Source organism: Sorex araneus, chromosome 4 (assembly GCF_027595985.1).
Source record: "Sorex araneus isolate mSorAra2 chromosome 4, mSorAra2.pri, whole genome shotgun sequence".
Taxonomy (NCBI): domain Eukaryota; kingdom Metazoa; phylum Chordata; class Mammalia; order Eulipotyphla; family Soricidae; genus Sorex; species Sorex araneus.
This window is the reverse complement of record NC_073305.1, coordinates 101971285-101990809: the sequence shown is the minus strand read 5'-3', so window position 1 is coordinate 101990809 and position 19525 is coordinate 101971285. Positions and strand designations below refer to the sequence as shown.

Sequence of the window (19525 nt, the reverse complement as noted above, 5' to 3'; positions counted from 1 at the left end):
TATTTTATATTACTTGCATTGTGCCTATATCTTCATTTTCTGTTTTGGGGGAGTGTGTGATTGAACCAGGCCCCCCCTTCTTGGACAGCATATGCTTAGCCTGTTGGACCTTCTCTCCGACCCCTATGCCTCTCTTGTTTTATGTTTTTGGTTTTGGAGGGTTTTGGTGGTGGTGGTGGCGGTGGAGGTTTTTTTCTTTCAGTCTTTGGCCACACCTGTTGAGAACCTTATATTCAGTACCAGGGATTCAAACCCAGGGCAGGCACCATGCAATCCTCTTACCCTCTGTACTGTCTCTCTGGCCCTCAATTCTTTTTTTGAGGGCCAGAGAGACCCCCAAAAATAACCAGCCCTCAGTAAAATTTTTAATGAAATGCTACAATTTAGAGTCTTAAGGCAATACAATGTTTTTACACTAGGTGGCAATAGCATCAAACATTAGGCTTAAACTATACTGAGCCATAAAAAGGAAATAATTCTCTGGTTTCCCCTCCCACCCCCTAACTTTCAATTCCAGGAATGATTGGGCCTGCAGTGTTCCTCATAGCTGCTGGATATATTGGCTGCAATTATTCTCTGGCTGTAGCATTCCTAAGTATATCAACAACTCTGGCAGGCTTTTGCTCTTCTGGATTTAGCATCAACCATCTGGATATTGCTCCTTCGTGAGTACTAACATAAAATATTTGCTGTGATTTATTTTTAATTCTTTTTTTTTAATGTGGTGAAATAAACATGACATAAAATGTACTGTTTTAACCATTTTAAATGTATAGTTATGTGGCATTAAGTTCCTGTACATTCTTTTGTAACCTTTACCACCATCTATTACCAGAATTTGATCTTGTCATCAGATGCAAACTGATCCCTATTTGAATCCCTTTATTCTTGACCCCTGTAAACTTCAGTTGTACTTTCTGCCTTTACTTTCTGAATTAAACTATGCTAACTCCTTTAGCAGAATTTCAGTTTATACAAGGACTAAAGCTTGACTTTGGAGGCCAGAGCGGTAGTATAACAGGTAAGGCATTTACTTGCCTTGCACGTGGCTGACCCTGATTTGACCCCCAGTATTCCATATGGTCCCCCGAGCACCGCCAGGAGTAATTCCTGAATGCAAAGCCAGGACCCCTGAGCATTGCTGGGTGTGACCAAAATAAAAAAAACTTTGACTTTCAAAAATTTACACTTTCAACTGTCATAACCCCTGTCCACAGTGTTTCCAGATAACAATTTATAGGCCCCATTATGATTTGTATGTGTCTGCAATAAAAGTTGGAATTCTAGGAAGGTAGAGACATACATCTTCAGGGCTCACCGTGATTCTAAGCAGCAGTGATGCCTGAGTTGGAGGGAGAAACACTTGAGACCAATGTGTAACTGTTTGCCTAGCACTTGGTAGCTTACAAATCACTTGCACAAACGGTATCTCATTTGAGCCTTACAGCAATCCTCTGAGGCACGTCTTCTTGTTTCTCATTCCCTGCCCTTTGCAGGCATTGTTGCAGTGGGGGGACAAGAGTAACACATACACTGGGTTGTGGTGCTCAGGTTGCACATCTTTGCTGTGCTGTTCATACATGCACACACACATGCACGCCTCCAGGGGTCCCCCTCCTGGCTGAAGTGCTCACACACACACACACACACACACACACACACACACACACACACACACACACACACACACACCCTGAGCATCGCTGGGTGTGACCCAAAAAGTGAAAAAGAACATGGATTTATTTTTGGAGAAGGCACAAATAGTGTTCTGCCATCTTTCCTCTATCTCAAATCCTTTACAGCTAGTCCATGGACGCCTCGACTTCTTATTAGTCCTCAATCTCCTGCCACTTCAGTGAGCAATTTAGGACCTAGAATGCCAGCAGAGCTTTGAAATCATTCCATCAATTCTCTCACTAGAGGTCCAAGAAGGCTCCGCAGGGTTCGAGTTGCAGGGCGCCCACTCCTGGGCCCACCTGTCAACCCATAGGGCCACGAGGTTCCTTTTCAGACCCCTTTGTCAAGTCTCTCTTCCTTGCTCTGTGTGTTTGTGTGTGTGTGTGTGTGTGTGTCTGTCTGTCTGTCTGTCTCTCTGTCTGTCTCTCTCTGTCTGTTTGAAGTCTCCCCGTTTTCTCACTAACCCTTTCTAGATCACTACCACCTGCCACTTCAGAATCACCAAATGAACAGTAAAATGGAAATGTTGATCCCAGGAACGAGGTTTCCGCACACGTCGCTCTTCCAGGTTGTCGTTGTGAGCAGTAACCTTTGAGAAGTGGGCTAGGGTGATGGTACAGCAGAAAGGGTGTTTTCCTTGCGCACAGCCTCAATGGGTTCCATCCCCGGCACCACATATGATTCTCCAAGCCCTGCAGGAGTGATCACTGAGCACGAGGCCAGGAATAGCCCTGAACACTACCAGATGTGACCCCAGAACAAACAAACCAAATAACCCACAAAACATAAAATTTGAGAACTACTGCTCATAAACAACTGTTTCAACACTTAACTATAAAAGAAGGAGGGGGTGGCTAAAGAGAGACATATACTGATGGGAGATTTCTTTCTAAGAATAAAGACCCAGGGCTAGAGCAATAGCACAACGGGTAGGGCGTTTGCCTTGCACTCGGTCAACCCAGGTTGAATTCCCAGCATCCCATATGGTCACCAGCATCCCATATGGTCACCTGAGCACCGCCAGGGGTAATTCCTGAGTGCAGAGCCAGGAGTAACCCCTGTGCATCGCCAGGTGTGATCCAAAAAGCAAAAAAAAAAAAAAGAATAAAGACCCAAACATATTAATATGCTTATGCTGAGAAAAGATAACTGGAAAAGGATATGAGATCGGGGCCAGAGAAATGGGTCAAGGCTGAGCATGTGCTATGCGTGCAGGAGGCCCAGATTCAACCCTTGGCATCACAGAATCCCCAATAGGCAGGCCTTGAGCTCTGCTGGATGTGGGCCAAAATCAAAAGAAAACAAAATATAACAAAAGGATGAAAAACTGAAGTTAAAGAAGCGAAAATTAGTGGTGGAAGATAAGGAATGAGATTCAGAGCTCAAGTAAAGAAACTAACTTTTTTAGTTTGGTTGGTTGGTTTTGATTTTTGAATCATACCCAATGATGCCTAGGGGGTAGTCTCAGTCTGTTGTTTAGGGGCCCCTCCACAGTGTTTAGGGGGACTATGCAGTGTTGGGGATTGAATCAGGTCCTCCTAGAAGCAAAACTTGCACACTTCCGTTAGTGCCATCTCCCTGTCAAGAATTAACTGAGATAATGCAAGAAACAACTATTTGAAAAGGATGAGAGTAATACATGTTCTGTATGAAAAGGAAAAAAAAGATTTTCAGGTTATATGAGAAATTAAAGATTTTGATTTAAAAATATGTTGGGGGGCCGGAGTGATAGCACAGCGGGTAGGGCGTATGCCTTGCACGCGGCCGACCCGGGTTTGATCCCCGGCATCCCATATGGTCCCCCAAGCACTGCCAGGAGTAATTACTGAGTGCAAAGCCAGGAGTAACCCCTGAGCATTGCTGGGTGTGACCCAAAAAGAAAAAAAAAATGTTGGGTGACATACACACAAAGTCAACAAATTATATATCCACGAATTTTTTTCAGTATTCCACCCTTCAGAAGGTAAAACCTGTTCCTCTACCTTTGAGCATGAACTAGATTTAGTAACTTGTTTCTGATGAATAGATTGTGGCAGAAATTGATGGCATCTGACCAGGTTAGAAAAGCATCGAACATTCTCCTCGCTTCTGTCTCTCTCAGATTACTCACAATAGGGGGTGCCAAACGCCATGTCGCAAGTGGAGACATTTAGCAGCTCTGTGACACAGCCCTCATAGTAGGAAGGGAGGCCACCATGCAGCAGTCACGGGTCCTCTGGCCCCAGACAAGCCTTCCCGTGACTTGGCAGCAGCCAACATTATGACTGAAATCTGCTGAGAAGCCAGGAATAGAGCTCAGTTGTAGACTGTGTCACAAGCCTCAGGCTCTGGGATTTTATCTCCAGCACCAAAACCAGAAAAAAAAAAAAAAAAAACCTTCTGGGTCTCTGCCAGGCTGCTCTGACAGTCCTGACCCCCAGAAAGTGGGAGATAACAAATATTTGTTGTGGGAAGCTGCTAAGTTTTGAGGTCATTTATTATGCAGATAATTTGAAATCTTGGGTGAGAGAGAGTTGCACGGGCTAAATGCAGCTTTGCATGCAGAAAGCATAGATTCAATCCCCCCCATGGTGTGACCCCCTCAAGCATAGCCAGGAGTAGCCCCCTGACTACTGCCAGGTGTAGCCTGAACCCCGCCCAAAAAATCCCTTAACTGCTAACCTTTCATTTGTGACTTGAGAGTCAGGTTTGTTGAGACTAAGAAGGAGCAGAAGACTAAAGGTTTGAATAGGAACCAAGAGAAACAGAGTCACAAGACTCAGAGATGGGGCCCAGGGCGATGGCTTGACGGTCTAAGAGGGAGCTTCACCTGCAGGAGTTCCAGTCTCAAGTCCTAACACTGTACGGTCCCCTGAGCTCAGAGTAGCCCCTGCAAGCCACCAGGTGTGGCCAAATACAAACCCCAAACAAACAAACAAAAAAACTAGAGATTTTTGTCATTGCCAAGGGTCAGCTGAAGTTAGTTGTCACGCTAGCTCACAAAGCTCTTTCCTTGGAGGGGCTGGGGAGGCAGCAGTCCAGCTGTCCATATGGCAGTGGACAGTTTGGCACAGAAGTGGTCTGAAGTATGAGTTGCTTTCAGCTGAAGTACTAGGAATTCCAGTCAAGCTTTCTGCACAGCATAACCTGCTGATTGACCCTAGTGTCAAGTCCTGAAACAGTGGGCTTCAGGCAAGAGTCTGATACCCAGCTGTCCCCTGACGCCCCTGAAAGTGTGTGTCTTCTCCACACTCGACTCCACGTGGTCCTGGTTTCAATCTGGGGCTGCTTGTCCACTCCCACAGTGAAACGATGGCCCGCAACTGCCCGGGTTACATGCTTCTTTTCCTGGCGTGTCAAGCAAGAAGGACAGGGATCTTTTTCTTTCCCAACTATGGGAGTAAGTCCTGAGTCTCATTTTGACTGAGCCAAACTAAGTCACATACCCACCCCTGAAACACCACCCATGGCCAAGGGAATGCTGAATGACTTAAGGACAATCAATACACTCCCTGAGAGTTAGAGGTAAAGGAGTCCATGCCCCACCAAATTTTGTAGGAGTAGATGCAGCAGTCACATCCACTATAACATGGGAAGAAATCAAGGGTCATTTCGAAAGTGGAAGACATGCAGGCACAAAGGAGTTATGTAACTTTCAAGTCCCAGCTTGTAAACAGCAAACCTGACTTGTCTTCCGGCTCTGTGCTCCCAGGATCACTCTGCTGCCGCATTAAGTTGCCTTCCAAAGACTTATTTACAAGGTCTTAAAAATTGGTCATTGGAAAGTAGCTCACAACTATTTTGGGAATTTGAAGAGGGGGGAAAAAAATCCTTGCAGAGAACAGACACTGGCTTACCTCATTTAACATGAGTTGATTATAAAACTAAGCAAACAAATGAGAAGTAAAAGTGATTTGGAACATAAAATTGGTTCCATGGCCACCCAGCCAGAAGAAAGGTCAGAAGCCAGCTACTTCATTTCATGGAGCTGAAATACAGTTTCAGGATTTAGAAGGTGCCAGAAGTCTCTTAGAACTATGGAATCTGACAAGGGCCCTACTCTGCTCTCTGAAACTGGCTGTCAAGGAAAATTGGATCATTAGGGAGTAACTAGAGCTCTTGTCAAGCGAAAATGAAAGCAGATGCTGGGGAAAGAAAAATTAAATATCCGTGGCACCTACCTTAAAAGACTGCTGTGAAAATTGCAGCTTCTTTTGTTGTTGTTGTTATTTTGGGGTCACAATTGGCAACACTCGGGGCATGCTGGGGATTGAGTGAAGGTCAGCACTCTGCAAGGCATTAACCCCTCTACTCTCTCCAGCCCCGTCATGAAAATTCTGAAACAGAACACACATATATGTGCGTAGAATACTTAGCTCATGATACAATAAGTGGTCTGTGCATAATACAGAAAGCTTAATTATTATTTCCTGGGAAACTTGGAGTCAGGTGCCATAACCAGAGTCACAACTCAACTCATGTAAAGATTAAACTGATTGAATTAATTAAAAAAAAAAGATTGCTCAGTAGGGACCACCATTGAATCTTAAATAACAAAAGCCTCACTTTTCAGCATCATTTTTAGTCTCATACTTGAAGGAAACAGTGTACTTAATATTTCAGGATTTCAGCAGTGTCCCCCAATATATCATTTCAGATGGGGTGGAGAAAGATGAATTGGATTTCCAGCCAGGCAGCTGTGTCATTACTGACTTTCCCTGTCACAGCATGCTGCTTAATGGCCCCCGGGACTTAACAACACAGTGCCAGGACCTGTACCAAATGTTGAAGACACAAACATGCAAGTAACATGTTCCCTGCTTGCACTGATGGAAGCATACATTACACAACCAGTAGCAAGTTCCTAGAACGGCCTTCCAGTATTGGCTGATATCAGCCCAGTGGTTGAAGTCTATGTCTTAAAAGATTCTAGCCCATCCTTGACATTTTGTGTGTCTTATAAAGTTGGGGCGGGGAATAGCACTGTAGGTCTGTCCTGCCATTGTTCATTGATTTGTTCGAGTGGGCACCAGTAACGTCTCCATTGTGAAACTTGTTACTATTTTTGGCATATCGAATACAACATGGGTAGCTTGCCAGGCTCTGCTGTGCGTGTGGGATACTCTTGGTAGTTTGCCTGGCCTTTCGAGAGGGATGGAGGAATCTAACCTGGGACAGCCGCATGCAAGGCAAACGCCCTACCTGCTGTGTTATCGTTCCAGTCCAGGGGCGGGGGGTGAGGGGCATTAATTTATCTTTTGAAGATAGGACACTGAACATTTAGAAATATAAGTGATACCAACAAAAAGTTGTCAAAGTTAGGATGACGGTACGTGCCTGTATGCCTCAGATCATGGTATCTAAGTTGACCCAAGGCATCAGATTCGGGGCTGAAATCAACATATAGATGGAAATATGTGAACAACATGTGAAACTTTGAAATTCCATGGCAGGGAAACGGCAAAGTAATCTCATCAAAATGTAAAGGAGAAAATGTCCTTTTCGCCCACGAATTTTGATTCAAACCTTCAGATAAGCTCTCAGTTATTTTCCAACTAGTTTTTTGGTTCCAAGCCTACTAATTGGTTTCTGCTTCCCTGTGGGTTGATTATCTAAAGGTGACATAATTTATGACCATCTTGCTGCTTCGTTTCTTTTCTTCTTGTTAAATAGTAAGTGCCCATCCAGTGTTTAGAAGACTGCTAGTCAGGACAGGAACATGTGAGGACAGCAGGCCCTCAAGCTTCAAGACACAGAGGTTTATGATGAAAAATTGAACATGAGAAAATTTGTGTTTTTAATAAAGTGGCATTATAGATCATAACATAATACTAAGTACTGGTTTGGAATCAGAGTGGGTAACATTTTATAGCTTTCTTCATCTATAAAATAAAGATAACTCCTACCTTGTGGGGTTATTTTACTATAAAAATGAATGATATATATATGATATACTTAGAAACATGTCTGACAGGTTTTTCAGTAAAACATCCAGTATCCCTTTTAATGTAAAAAGTCTATTTAATATTCTCTAAGACGTCTACAGAATGGAATAGATATTTTCTGCATATAATTCTGTTTCCTGAATTCAAGAGAATTGAATTTTTTTTAAGTGAATAGATTTTTCATTGTTAATCCGAGAACTCAACTCTGTAGAGGCACACAACCCAGACTAAGTCCATACATGTTTTTTTCCAAAGAGTCATCAATTTCTCAAGGCCCTTTCTAGCCAAGTGTAATATAAATACTTGAATGAGCCTCTTGGTGCTGACATTTAGAATTTCACAGCAATCATCTGCACTTAATATCTGTTACTGAAAAGGCCTGGCACACTGCAATCGGTCCTCCTACTGCCAGTGTTACTGGCTTTAAGAAAGAAAAAAAAAAGACAGCTTTGCCAAGCTTGGTTAATTTAAGTTACATCCCTAAAAGGCATAAGCAAAATAACAATATGTGTGTGTGTTTGTGTGCTACATGGTTAATGTTATTAAGTCCTGTATGCATGAGTTTTAGACATAGGAATTTGTAATGTTACAAATAACTGGATTGGATTTATCAGTTTTATTCAGACTCTATATTAGTCAGCTTAAGAAGTCATACAAAATACTACAAGCTGGGCAGCTTTCTGAGACGGAAGCTTACTTTCTCATAGTTCTAAAGGCTGTAAGTGCACAGCCAGGGTGTCATCATAATGCGACGCCTGTAAGACCGCCATCAGAATATGTTAAATGATACCTCTGAGATACTGTTAATATAAGAATGTGGGAAGAATCCAATTCAGACCTTCGCAGGCACTTTTCAGTAAACTCAGCTGAGGGGAGGCCACTCAACAGTGGTCAGAACCAAGCTACTGGGATTCTAAACCCTAATGGAAAGAATATTAGCACTGTAGCACTGTCATCCCGTTGTTTATCAATTTGCTCGAGCAGGCACCAGTAACATCTTCATTGTGAGACTTGTTACTGTTTTTGGCATATTGAATACACCACAGGTAGCTTGCCAGGCTCTGCTCTGCAGGCGGGATAGTCTTGGTAGCTTGTCGGGCTCTCCGAAAGGGACAGAGGAATCGAACCCGGGTCGACTGCGTGCAAGGCAAACACCCCTACTCACTGTGCTATCGCTCCAGTAGGAAAGAATAGCACGTGGCCGACCCGGGTTTGATCCCCAGCATCCCATATGGTCCCCTGAGCACTGCCAGGAGTAATTCCTGAGTGCAAAGCCAGGAGTAACCCCTGTGCATCGCCGGGTGTGACCCCCCCAAAAAAAAATAAAACAACCAATAATTCACATGGACTAATAAGACGTCAAAGTTCTGTAATTTTGTCAGAATTGACTGGGGGTGGGGGTTTCCCTAGCAGTGCTAAGGGTCCACCTGGGCTATATTTAGTGGTACAGAGGCAGGGGTCATGCAGTATTGGAGATCCAGCTTAGGGGCCCATAAATGAGAAGTACATGCTCCACCCTTTTCAGCTGTCTCCGTGACCTCCGATTTTTTTTTTCTTTTTAGATCACACCTGGAGATGCACAGGGGTTACTCCTGGCTCTGCACTCAGGAATTACTCCCAGCAGTGCTCAGGGGACCATATGGGATGCTGGGAATTGAACCCAGGTCGGCCATGTCCAAGGCAAATGCCCTACCCACTGTGCTATCGCTCCAGCCCCCCAAATTTTTATTATATAGCAATGACCATCTCATGAAAAATTGGAAAATTTAAAAGCTCTAATGTTACTCCATATATGGCCAGATGAATTTTATAAGAAATAATAATGGCTATTTTGTTGGTTGATTATCTTTTTTTTTCTTTTTGGGTCACACCCAGCAATGCTCAGGGGTTACTCCTGGCTCTGCACTCAGGAATTACCCCTGGCCGTGCTCAGGGAACCATATGGGATGCTGGGAATCGAACCTGGGTTGGTTGCGTGCAAGGCAAACGCCCTACCTGCTGTGCTATCACTCCAGCCCACGGTTGATTATCTTTAATGTCTTCAAGTTTTCTTTTTAATATTTATTGTTGTAGTGTAGATATGTTTACCATAGTAATTGGATCTTCAAGATTTTTTTTTTACCAAAATGCCAAACATAAATCTAATATACATTTAGAATGTCGAATCTACATACTACCAGTGTATAGGAAATACAGGGAGCAGGGCAGTGCTTAAGATCATGGTAAATGATACCTCAGAGATGAGCCTCTAGCATCCTACTCCTGGGACTAGAGCCATAGTAGCAGGCTGAGCTCTTGCTTTGCATGAGGCCGACCCGGGTTAAATCCCTAGCACTTCATAGGATCCCCTAAGCCCTTCCAGGAATGACCCTAGAGCAGAGCAAGGTATAAGCCCTGAGCACTACCAGGTGTGACACAAGGGGGGTGGGAAAGTAAGAAAGAAAAACAGTACAGCATCCTATTCTTCGAAGAGTTACCCTTAAGTCCCACTGAGTTTTCGTGTGTGTGAGCAAATTTGCAGGACGGAACCCAGGGCCTTGCACATGCAAGGCAAATGCTTTATTGCTGAGCTGTATCCCCAGCCCACAGGAATTGCCCTTAAAATAAATCACAGAATTGGGCTGGAGCAATAGCACAGCGGGTAGGGCGTTTGCCTGGCATGCAGCCAACCCAGGTTCGATTCCCAGCATCCCATATGGTCCCCTGAGCACCGCCAGGAGTAATTCCTGAGTGCAGAGCCAGGAGTAACCCCTGTGCATTGCCAGATGTGGCCCAAAAAGCACTAAATAAATAATAAATAAATAAATAAATAAATAAATCACAGAAGTACTCAGTCTTTTCTGGGCCTCTCCCGTGTCTACAAGAAATAGCCAGGTTATTCTTAAACGTTTCTCTTACAGAGACATTAGAGATAAAGCAGGACTTTTGTGAGCTACTAAAAATGTACTTCTGGGTCTTATACATTAACACACACTGTAGAGCTAACTTGACTGCTTCTGAGACAGTGCACAGATTTAGCTGTGATCTCACTTATATAATAATATATTAAATCTGTAGGTGGTTTCCAGAAGAGAAGGGAGAGGGTGGAGGTAAATTGGGTATTAAAAAGGTGAATCACATGATGAATGCTAGAATTCAACCTTTTGTTTGTTTGTTTTGTTTGTTGTAGACTCAGGAATAACTCCTGACTTTGTGCTCAGAGGACCATAAAGGGCTCCAGGGATGGAATCCTGGATGGAATCTGGGTTGGCCATAGGCCAGACAAGTGCTCTAGCCCCTGTACTATCACTATTTTTTTTTTTTTTTTTTTTGCTTTTTAGGTCACACCCGGCCAATGCACAGGGGTTACTCCTGGCTCTGCACTCAGGAGTTACCCCTGGCACTGCTCAGGGGACCGTATGGGATGCTGGGAATCGAACCCGGGTCGGCTGCGTGCAAGGCAAACGCCCTACCCGCTGTGCTATTGCTCCAGCCCCTGTACTATCACTCTTGTAAAAAATTACAAAGACGCGCGCTCTGTGTATGGACCGGATCGGGATGGCTCCTCCTTGAGCTCTGCTTCTGTGTGTGCTGCTCTGCTCTCTTCTGTCTGTCTCTCTAGCTCCGTCTCTGTCTCTGTATTCTCTCTGCTGGTCTCTTCCGACCTCTCTCTGTCTCTGCTTCTGTGTCTTCTCTCTTGCTTCTGTCTTCTCTGCTGTTTCTTCTCCTGTGTCTTCTCCCGGCTTCTGCGTCTTCTTGCTTCTGTCTTGCCTCTGTCCTCTCCTTGCTGTGTCTTCTTCTGTCTGTGCTGTCTCCTCTTCTGTCTCTGCTGTCTCTTTCGCTTCTGTGTCTTCCCCCTACTTCTGTTACAGTCTTAGTTTATATAGCAATCACATAGGGCCGTAACACAAAGGTGGGTTGAACATTAACAAATCAACAAAAAAGGGTAAGACCATTTCTCAAGGAGATTAATAAAATATCATCTAAGGAGATTACTCCCGATTACTAGGAGATCCACTCAAGGGTGGGGTCCAAACAAGGGTGTGTCACTTTCTTCCTTCCTCAGCTAGTAATCTGCTTAAATAGTTATAATAAATTTACTTCTATTTCTAGCAATGTCACTCTGTATGAACACAGTAAGAGATATGTCAGCCTTATTTAGTTCTTCCTGAGGACATTCACTATATATTCCAGACCACAGTCCTCAGGCCAGGTTAGTCTTCCTAATTCCAGCAGGGTCCTAGTCTCGTCATTACTTTTGGATCATGACAGCATTTGTCTATGACCATGTTCTCAACTTATAGTTGAGTATTGTGGCACTTTGGCCTGGCCTATTTCGATGCCAGGGTAGCTCACAGCTTGCCCTGGGTCCATTCTGTCCCTCGTTGGGACCCTACTTTTGGGGTGCTAGGAACTAAGGGCAACTGAGTTGAGAAAACAGATGCCCAGGAGTAAATATTATTGGAGTCAGTCAACTCCCAAGTTACAAAGCATAATATTAACTGTCTTCCTGTATCCATACAGAAAGAGCATTACTTTAAGGTAAACTAAGTTCCCTGTGGCAAGGCTGAAAGGACAAACCAAATGTTATCCTATAACTCTAACCTCCAGAATTCAATTTTTTAGTGGTGAACTTATGTCATACATACGGGTAGTAATTTATAACCATGCACACCTGAAATTTATAAAAAATATCATAATACAATGCCTCTTCAGTATAATTTCCTTTTTAAAAAATAAATAAATTGCATTAGGTAGGGAGAGTAATTAAGGTATTTATAAGATGTTAGTGCTGGTTACTTAGAAGGACTGCAGATAATTTTATTTCCTCTTCATTTTTTTTATTTATTTATTTTCCCCCTCCCTTCCAGCTGTTGTTGTAGTGACCACATACACACTTGGTTCCAGTGCTTGCCAAGGTCACTGACATCAGTTGTGGTACTTGTAGAAATTTTACTATGTTGGAGATCACACAGTGGCTGGGGTGCCCCCACGGCCAGTGTCACCACCAGGCTCACATTTGAGCATCAGGGGCATTGTTGGGATCAAACGCTCAGCCAGGAGGCCAGAGAGATAGTACAGTGGGAAGGGCAGTTCAAATCCTCAGCACCACATACAGTTCCTGGGGCACTCCCAGAAGGGATCTCTAAGCTCTGAGCCAGAAGAGAAAGCTCTGAGCACAGCAAGCTGTGACCCCCCAAACAAACCAGAATCAACTCGGTGTGGCTCCCCTCAAAAAAACAAAAAGAGGAATAAACCAGAAGAAAAGGCTCCAGCCTCACACCTGCGATGCAGGCGCCCCACCACTGAGCACCCAGTGTTTTCTGTCTCTTTTCTCCAACTGTCAGCAGTGAAATTAATTTTGCAATAGAAACTCTTTTAACTCAAAAAATAATCAAGACACATGAAGTCTCCTGGATAGAAATGGCCAGGTGTGGAAATCATATCTCATCACTTTTCCGTATCACTTTAAGTGGCCATGTCCCTGGATGTAATGTTAGAATGCCAATTAACTACTGAAATGCAAGCTTCTCATCTGGGGCTAAATATTCAGTCTTACTTCAGTGAGGCATTTCATTTCACAAGACATACAATTTTACAAAAATACAGCCTAGAAGTGGTATAGATGTCTATTTGGTGGGGGGGAGGGGAGAAGCTACTTGGATGTATAACCCGATGATAAGCCTCTGTGAAAATGTTTTTTGCAGATATGCTGGTATCCTCCTGGGCATCACAAACACATTTGCCACAATTCCAGGAATGGTTGGACCCATCATTGCTAAAAGTCTGACTCCTGAAGTAAGTAGATAATTTATTTTAAACTGCAAAGGTCAAACTGTAGTTCACTTGATACTTATCGTTTGTTTGGGAGCTGTACCCAGCAGTGCTCAGGAGACTATGTGGTGCCAGCTCTTTGAGTTATCCACCGACCCCATCTGCTTAGGTTTTTCTTTAATATGTTTCATTTTCCTACTTGAGCTTTAATTCAAGGTAAAATTCTGAATGTTTATCTTTATACAATCCCTTAGCCTAACTGCCTTTTTCAAAATATTTGGTTTGGGGGCCACACCCAGCAATGCTTAGGGCTTACTCCAGGCTTTGCACTTCTGGGGGTATGAGGGACCATTTGGGGTACCAGGGATCAAACCCGGGCTAGCCACATGCAAAGCCAGTTCCTCCTGCTGTACTATCTTGCTGGCCCCAGAACCTAACTGCCTTAATGGGAAGGGAAGAGCATTTTCAAAGAAAAACTCTTTGGACTTTAGGCCCAACAAAAGAATTAAATTTGCATGACGATCTTATGGTTGAAACCATCAAATACTTTAAAGTCATGAAATTGTGGCTAGGCAATAGCGCAAGTGTTAGAGCATATGCCTAAATTCAGTTTGTACCTCAATCCCAGAACTTCACGGCCCCCCCAAGCACCCCCAGGAAGGCCCTAGTGGCCCTAAGCAGCACTGTATCACCAGCCACACCACTGGGCTAGCATCACTAGGAGAGGTCTGCCCCGCCCACTCCAGGTTCCACCATGTGTGGCCTCTTGTTTGTCAGCTCCGGTCTTGTGATAATTGACAATGTACAGTTATTTAAGCAGGGGGCCAGGGAGCCAGCTCAGGGGCTGGAGCTCATGCTTTGCATGCTGAAACCTTAGATTCGATCCCTAGTACCACATGGTCCCATGACCAGCACCAGGAGCAAAGCCCAAGCACCATCAGGTATAACCCCAGAACAAAAATCGACTCTAATAGTAGATTGCAAAGGCGAAGCATTAATGAATGATGGGAGAATAAGTAAGGAAAAATTGAAATCTTTGAAAATTGAAAATTTGAAAAATCTTTTGAGGAAGGTCCAGAGAGAGAGAGGACAGTGGGCAGAGCGCTTGCTGTGCAGTGCAGCCAACCCAGATTCAGTCTCCAACACCACAAGGCAAACACGTTATCCATGTACTGTCTTTCTGGCCCTTGTAGTTTCTCTTGTATTTCCCCCTTCCCTTTGCTGTGGACCAGAGGTCACAAACACTTGCCTGTGGCATGTGCTTCTGTTGCAGGGCTCGCCAGAGTGCTCACACACCCTTGGTTGCAGTGCACCCAGATGACACACACTTGTTTTGGCACATGGTTCTTGGCACATGAGCTAGGGGTCAGGATCAGTCTCTTGGCCTCAGTCATCCTATCATTGAAAGGCACCACCAGAGCCCAAATTTATAGCTTAATATTCAGTTTTTGAGTCTAGGGGTCATAGCAGCTGGTGCTACAGGAGCCATGCGGGACCAGGGAATGAGGTAACTCAGGAGCTGGACTATCACTGACCTGTCTCCATTGTCCTGACATGTATTTTTTTAAGTCAAAATATATTTATTATTATTATATAATATAATAAAAGATCCATTATCCAGTACTTATTCAATTTCTCTTTCTCTGACATGTATTTTTATTTTTTTTTTTTTTTTTTTTTTTAAATTTATTTATTTTTAATTAGAGAATCACCGTGAGGGTACAGTTACAGATTTATACACTTTTGTGCTTATACTTCCCTCATACAAAGTTTGGAACCCATCCCTTCACCAGTGCCCGTTCTCCACCACCCGTAAACCCAGTGTCCCTCCCACCCTCCCCAATCCCATCTCCCCCCCACCCCACCCTGCCACTGTGGCAAGGCATTCCCTTCTGTTTTCTCTCTCTAATTAGCTGTTGTGGTTTGCAATAAAGGTGTTGAGTGGCCGCTGTGCTCAGTCCCTAGCCCTCATTCAGCCCGCAACTCCCTTCCCCCACATGGCCTTCGACTACAATGTAGTTGGTGATCGCTTCTCTGAGTTGACCTTTCCCCGGAACGTGAGGCCAGCCTCGAAGCCATCTGACATGTATTTTTAAAATTTACAAGTCCTAAGCACATGCAGTGCAATGAATTTTCCAAAGACATTTCTGTCACCTGGAAACAGTGCCACCTCTTTGTGGCCCCAGCTTCTCCTTCCTACCATTCCTCTCACCTGCTCCAAGAAGAGCCTCTGTCTTTATTTTTAAAACCTGAGATTAGGGGGGGTGGCTCGATAGTACGGAGGGCAGGGTGTTTGCCTTGCACATGGCCAACCAGGGATCGATCCCCAGCATCCCATATGGTTCCCATGCACTGCCAGGAGTAATTCCTGAGTGCAGAGCCAGGAGTAACCGCTGAGCATCACCAGGTGTGACCCAGAAAGACAAAAAATAATAACAATAACACTAGATTAGTTTGGTCTGATTTTGAGTTTCACGTAGAGGAAATACTCTGTGTTCTTTTCATCAACCTTTGTTTGGGAACTATATCTGTTCCTTTTGCTCATTCATTTTTATTGCTGCATAGTATTCTACTGAAAGAATAAAGTTGTGTGTCACTTAACACTTTGGTCACCATTGGAGCACATATAACTTTGATGTCTCATCTGTATCATCAAGGTTTGTGGAAATACATCTGTGACAAAAATACAACGAAACTTCCTAGTGGAGAATTTCTTAGATCCTGTCCCCCATCATTAAGTGACAACTGACCATCTCTCAATCTCCCTCTTGATGAAACTTATATGGGAAATGCTCCTATTGTTACAGTCTTGCCCACCACTTTTTTAATAACCGGGCTACAAACTGAAAGACCATTCTCTTTTCTCTCTGTCTCCATAGAACACTATCAAAGAGTGGGAAACTGTTTTCTGCATCGCTGCTGCTATTAATGTATTTGGTGCCATTTTCTTTGCACTGTTTGCCAAAGGCGAGGTACAAAGCTGGGCCCTCAGTGATCACTATGGACACCGAAACTGAAGGAACCAAGACACAAGCCTGCCTCCACTCGTGTATTTCTGTTTATCATGTAACCTGAAAGTGCCTTTGCTATTTTAATGGATAATCAGTCTACAAATATGAAAAATGTACTTGTATTACATTAAGACTTGTAATCATGAAGGGCCACTAGTAAAATTTAGCTGTAATTAATTGTTAATAAAACATGTATACTGGCGCTCTTACCTTAGGGCCCTACCTAGCTGCCACACAGGTACCCTGAAGCAGGGGGGGTGTTAATTAGACTTTGAAAGGTCATACCTGGAGGAATGAGCTGCAGTAGATCATATTTGTCTTTGCTTCATTCAACTATAGGTGGCGTCAGGCCTTGTTAAGCTTTGTGTTTTTGTCCACTTTCCTCATACAAGCGTGAGGATAAATATATCAGCAATTGCCGGAACTTAGGTCTCAAGCATTAGCATTTCTGTGAGTTGCCAGCCACTGCCTGATTTGGACTGGCAGCTGCACCCAGGGACAAAGCGTGCCCAGGCCTCCGCCACGTGGCCCTCCCTGGTTTCAGGACAGGGTGCTACATTTATCAGCTGCAGCCTCCAATGGAAGGGTGAGCACCAGGTCTCTAACAGTGTTCTTCCCAGCAGGGCTTGTTGATGTGCAGACAAAGCCCCGAGTGGCAGGAGTGGCGAGGGCCACGGCCCTGGGATGGCACAGCCTTTTCAGCATGCACCAGTATTGATAGGATCCTCACTGCCTCGGAAAGCGCAGTGCCCTGCCAACCACAAATACCCTCATCCTTGAACAGCACCACATCGGTGTGGTTCACAGCGTACATTTATAATGTCTGTTTCATGAGCAACACCAGAATTTTAAAAGGGGGGGGGTGGGGAAGAAACTCATGTTTTCTTCCCGTCACAGTTTAGGAATCAAAAAATTTTGACTCGGCCACAGAACCTGGGACCAATGATATCATCGTCTTCCTGTGGGCTCCTGAAATCGTATATTTTCCAGTTTTTCCTGTCTTCCAGTGGATCAGGGGCATCTTTTAGGGCATTATGTGATTTAGAGCAGAGATCCTTAAACTTTTTTTACATGTCACTTTTTTTTTTCCCAAGTAATGCCAGAAATACCTGGGAATAACAATATGGTTGCTTTTGAATTAATTTTTGGTCATTGGGCATTCAGAAATCTTTACTGTTGCCAGATTTTTCATGAACACCTCTTCCCCATTCAGTTATGTGACCTCCCTTTGTGATTGTGACCTACAGATTTTAAAAACTAAAATTTAGGGGCTGAAGCGATAGCACAGTGGGTAGGGCGTTTGCCCTACACGCGCCCAACCCAGGTTTGATTCCCAGCATCCCATATGGTCCCCTGAGCACCACCAGGAGTAATTCCTGAGTGCATGAGCTAGGAGTGACCACTGTGCATTGCCGGGTGTGACCCAAAAAGCAAAATAATAATAATAATATAATAATAATAATAATAAATAAAAATGAAATTTAGAGAACTAGATTCATGTTTTGTTTGTTCAATACTACCTGTATCATTTCACTGATTAATGTAATATGATATGAATACACTGATGTAAATTTATTTTTAAATTTGTAAATAGCTTTAAGTTGCTCTTGTATCTTTTATAAATCAATAAAATAAATCTTTGGATGGATTTTGTATCTGACTGCTCTGTGATATTTTCTGGCATCCATCGTGACTGTTTTACATCTTTTCTGCCTTCCTCCTCAGGCCACCAGTTTATCTCTACAATATCTGCCACCACTGGCCTAAGGAGACTTGGGCCACCCAAGGAATAAGACATTAGATGTTTCTTTTGCCATCAGCTCTCCCCTGTCTTGCTACTCCATTAATATGTCATCGCTTTCTTCCTCTAAGACCTTGTTTCAGTAATTTCTCTTTAATATGCTTTTTTTTTCCGTATATACCTCGCCTTGTTTCCTTCATCTCAAAGACACACATGTCTTCTCTAGCCTTAAACAAAATGATGAAACTTCCCTAGAGATATAGCTCTGTAGCACTGTCATCCAGTTGTTCATCGATTTGCTCGAGCAGGCACCAGTAACGTCTCCTTTGTGAGGCTTGTTACTGTTTTTGGCATATCCAATACACCACGGGTAGCTTGCCAGGCCCTGCCATGTGGACGGGATACTCTCGGTAGCATGCCGGGCTTTCCAAGAGGGATGGAGGAATCGAACCCGGATCGGCCGTGTGCAAGGCAAACACCCTACCCGCTGTGCTATCCGTAGTATTGTTATATCCCCCTAGAGATATAACACATTCGATTCAGAATGCCTCTATGGGGTCCAGACTGAGAGTACTTGCCTTGCACAGGGCAATTAGAGTTTGACCCCAGCACCCCCTATGGTCCTCCGAGCCCACCAGGAGCAATCCTTGAGTACAGAGCCAGGACCAAACCCTGAACATTGCAGAGTGAGGCCCAATACCCAATAAATAAGTAATGTCTTTGAAGGAACTGAAAACAGCACTTTACCTTTGGAGAGAGAAAATCAGCAACTCAGAATAAAAATGAATTTTCACCAAACATGGTTTAATCTATGCAGATAAATATACCAGTTAGAAAAGCAAAACTCCCTGATGTGCAAGGTACTCTGGGATCATGGGGTTTTCAGCCACCTGCTAATAGCTCCCTCAGGTGACCCCATTTTCACCTGAGACCTGTTTAATTCTAATCTTACTCCCTAACCCCAGCTGCAGGAAAACTGACTGCTCTGACCACTGTCCTTATTCCTCTAAATGTTTCATTCCCCCCACAAGTTTAGGCTTAGACTCAGTTCTTTTCTGCCTTCTTCCTCCTCCCTAATCTCATCCCACCCGCAAGTCTCACTAACTACCCGTCTTTTCCGGTCCAGTTTTTCAGGTCTCTGGATTCTTTTTTAAGTCCCTCTGCCTTCCTTAATGAGATCCTTGTGCCTTTTGTTTCCGCCTGAAAGGAAAAAGTGAAATGACCTCTGATCCTCCTTGCACACCCTCCCAGCCCGCTGAGTTTTGGGGATGCCCGGCTCCTCTGTTGGCCGGGATGATCCCACAGAGTGAAACCCTCTCGCTAGGCCTGTCCAATCACCTCTTGCATCTGATCCCGCCCCTGCCTAACTCTCCCATAACTCATCTTCATGCCCCATCCACACCTTTAGGAATCTCAAC

General features: G+C 44.0%; 1 protein-coding gene across 2 annotated transcripts in view; it reads left to right on the top strand.

The window, feature by feature from the left end:
* SLC17A5 (solute carrier family 17 member 5) overlaps positions 1–18014 on the top strand; it is a 57049-nt gene extending 39035 nt beyond the window's left edge. For both annotated transcript variants that reach the window (XM_012932149.2, XM_055136861.1), the window contains exons 9-11: positions 518–665; positions 13289–13379; positions 16235–18014. In XM_012932149.2, the coding sequence (XP_012787603.1) occupies positions 518–665; positions 13289–13379; positions 16235–16372 (377 nt within the window). In that variant the 3' untranslated portion in view covers positions 16373–18014. The remainder of the gene's footprint in view (positions 1–517; positions 666–13288; positions 13380–16234) is intronic.
* The last annotated feature ends 1511 nt before the right edge of the window (positions 18015–19525 follow it).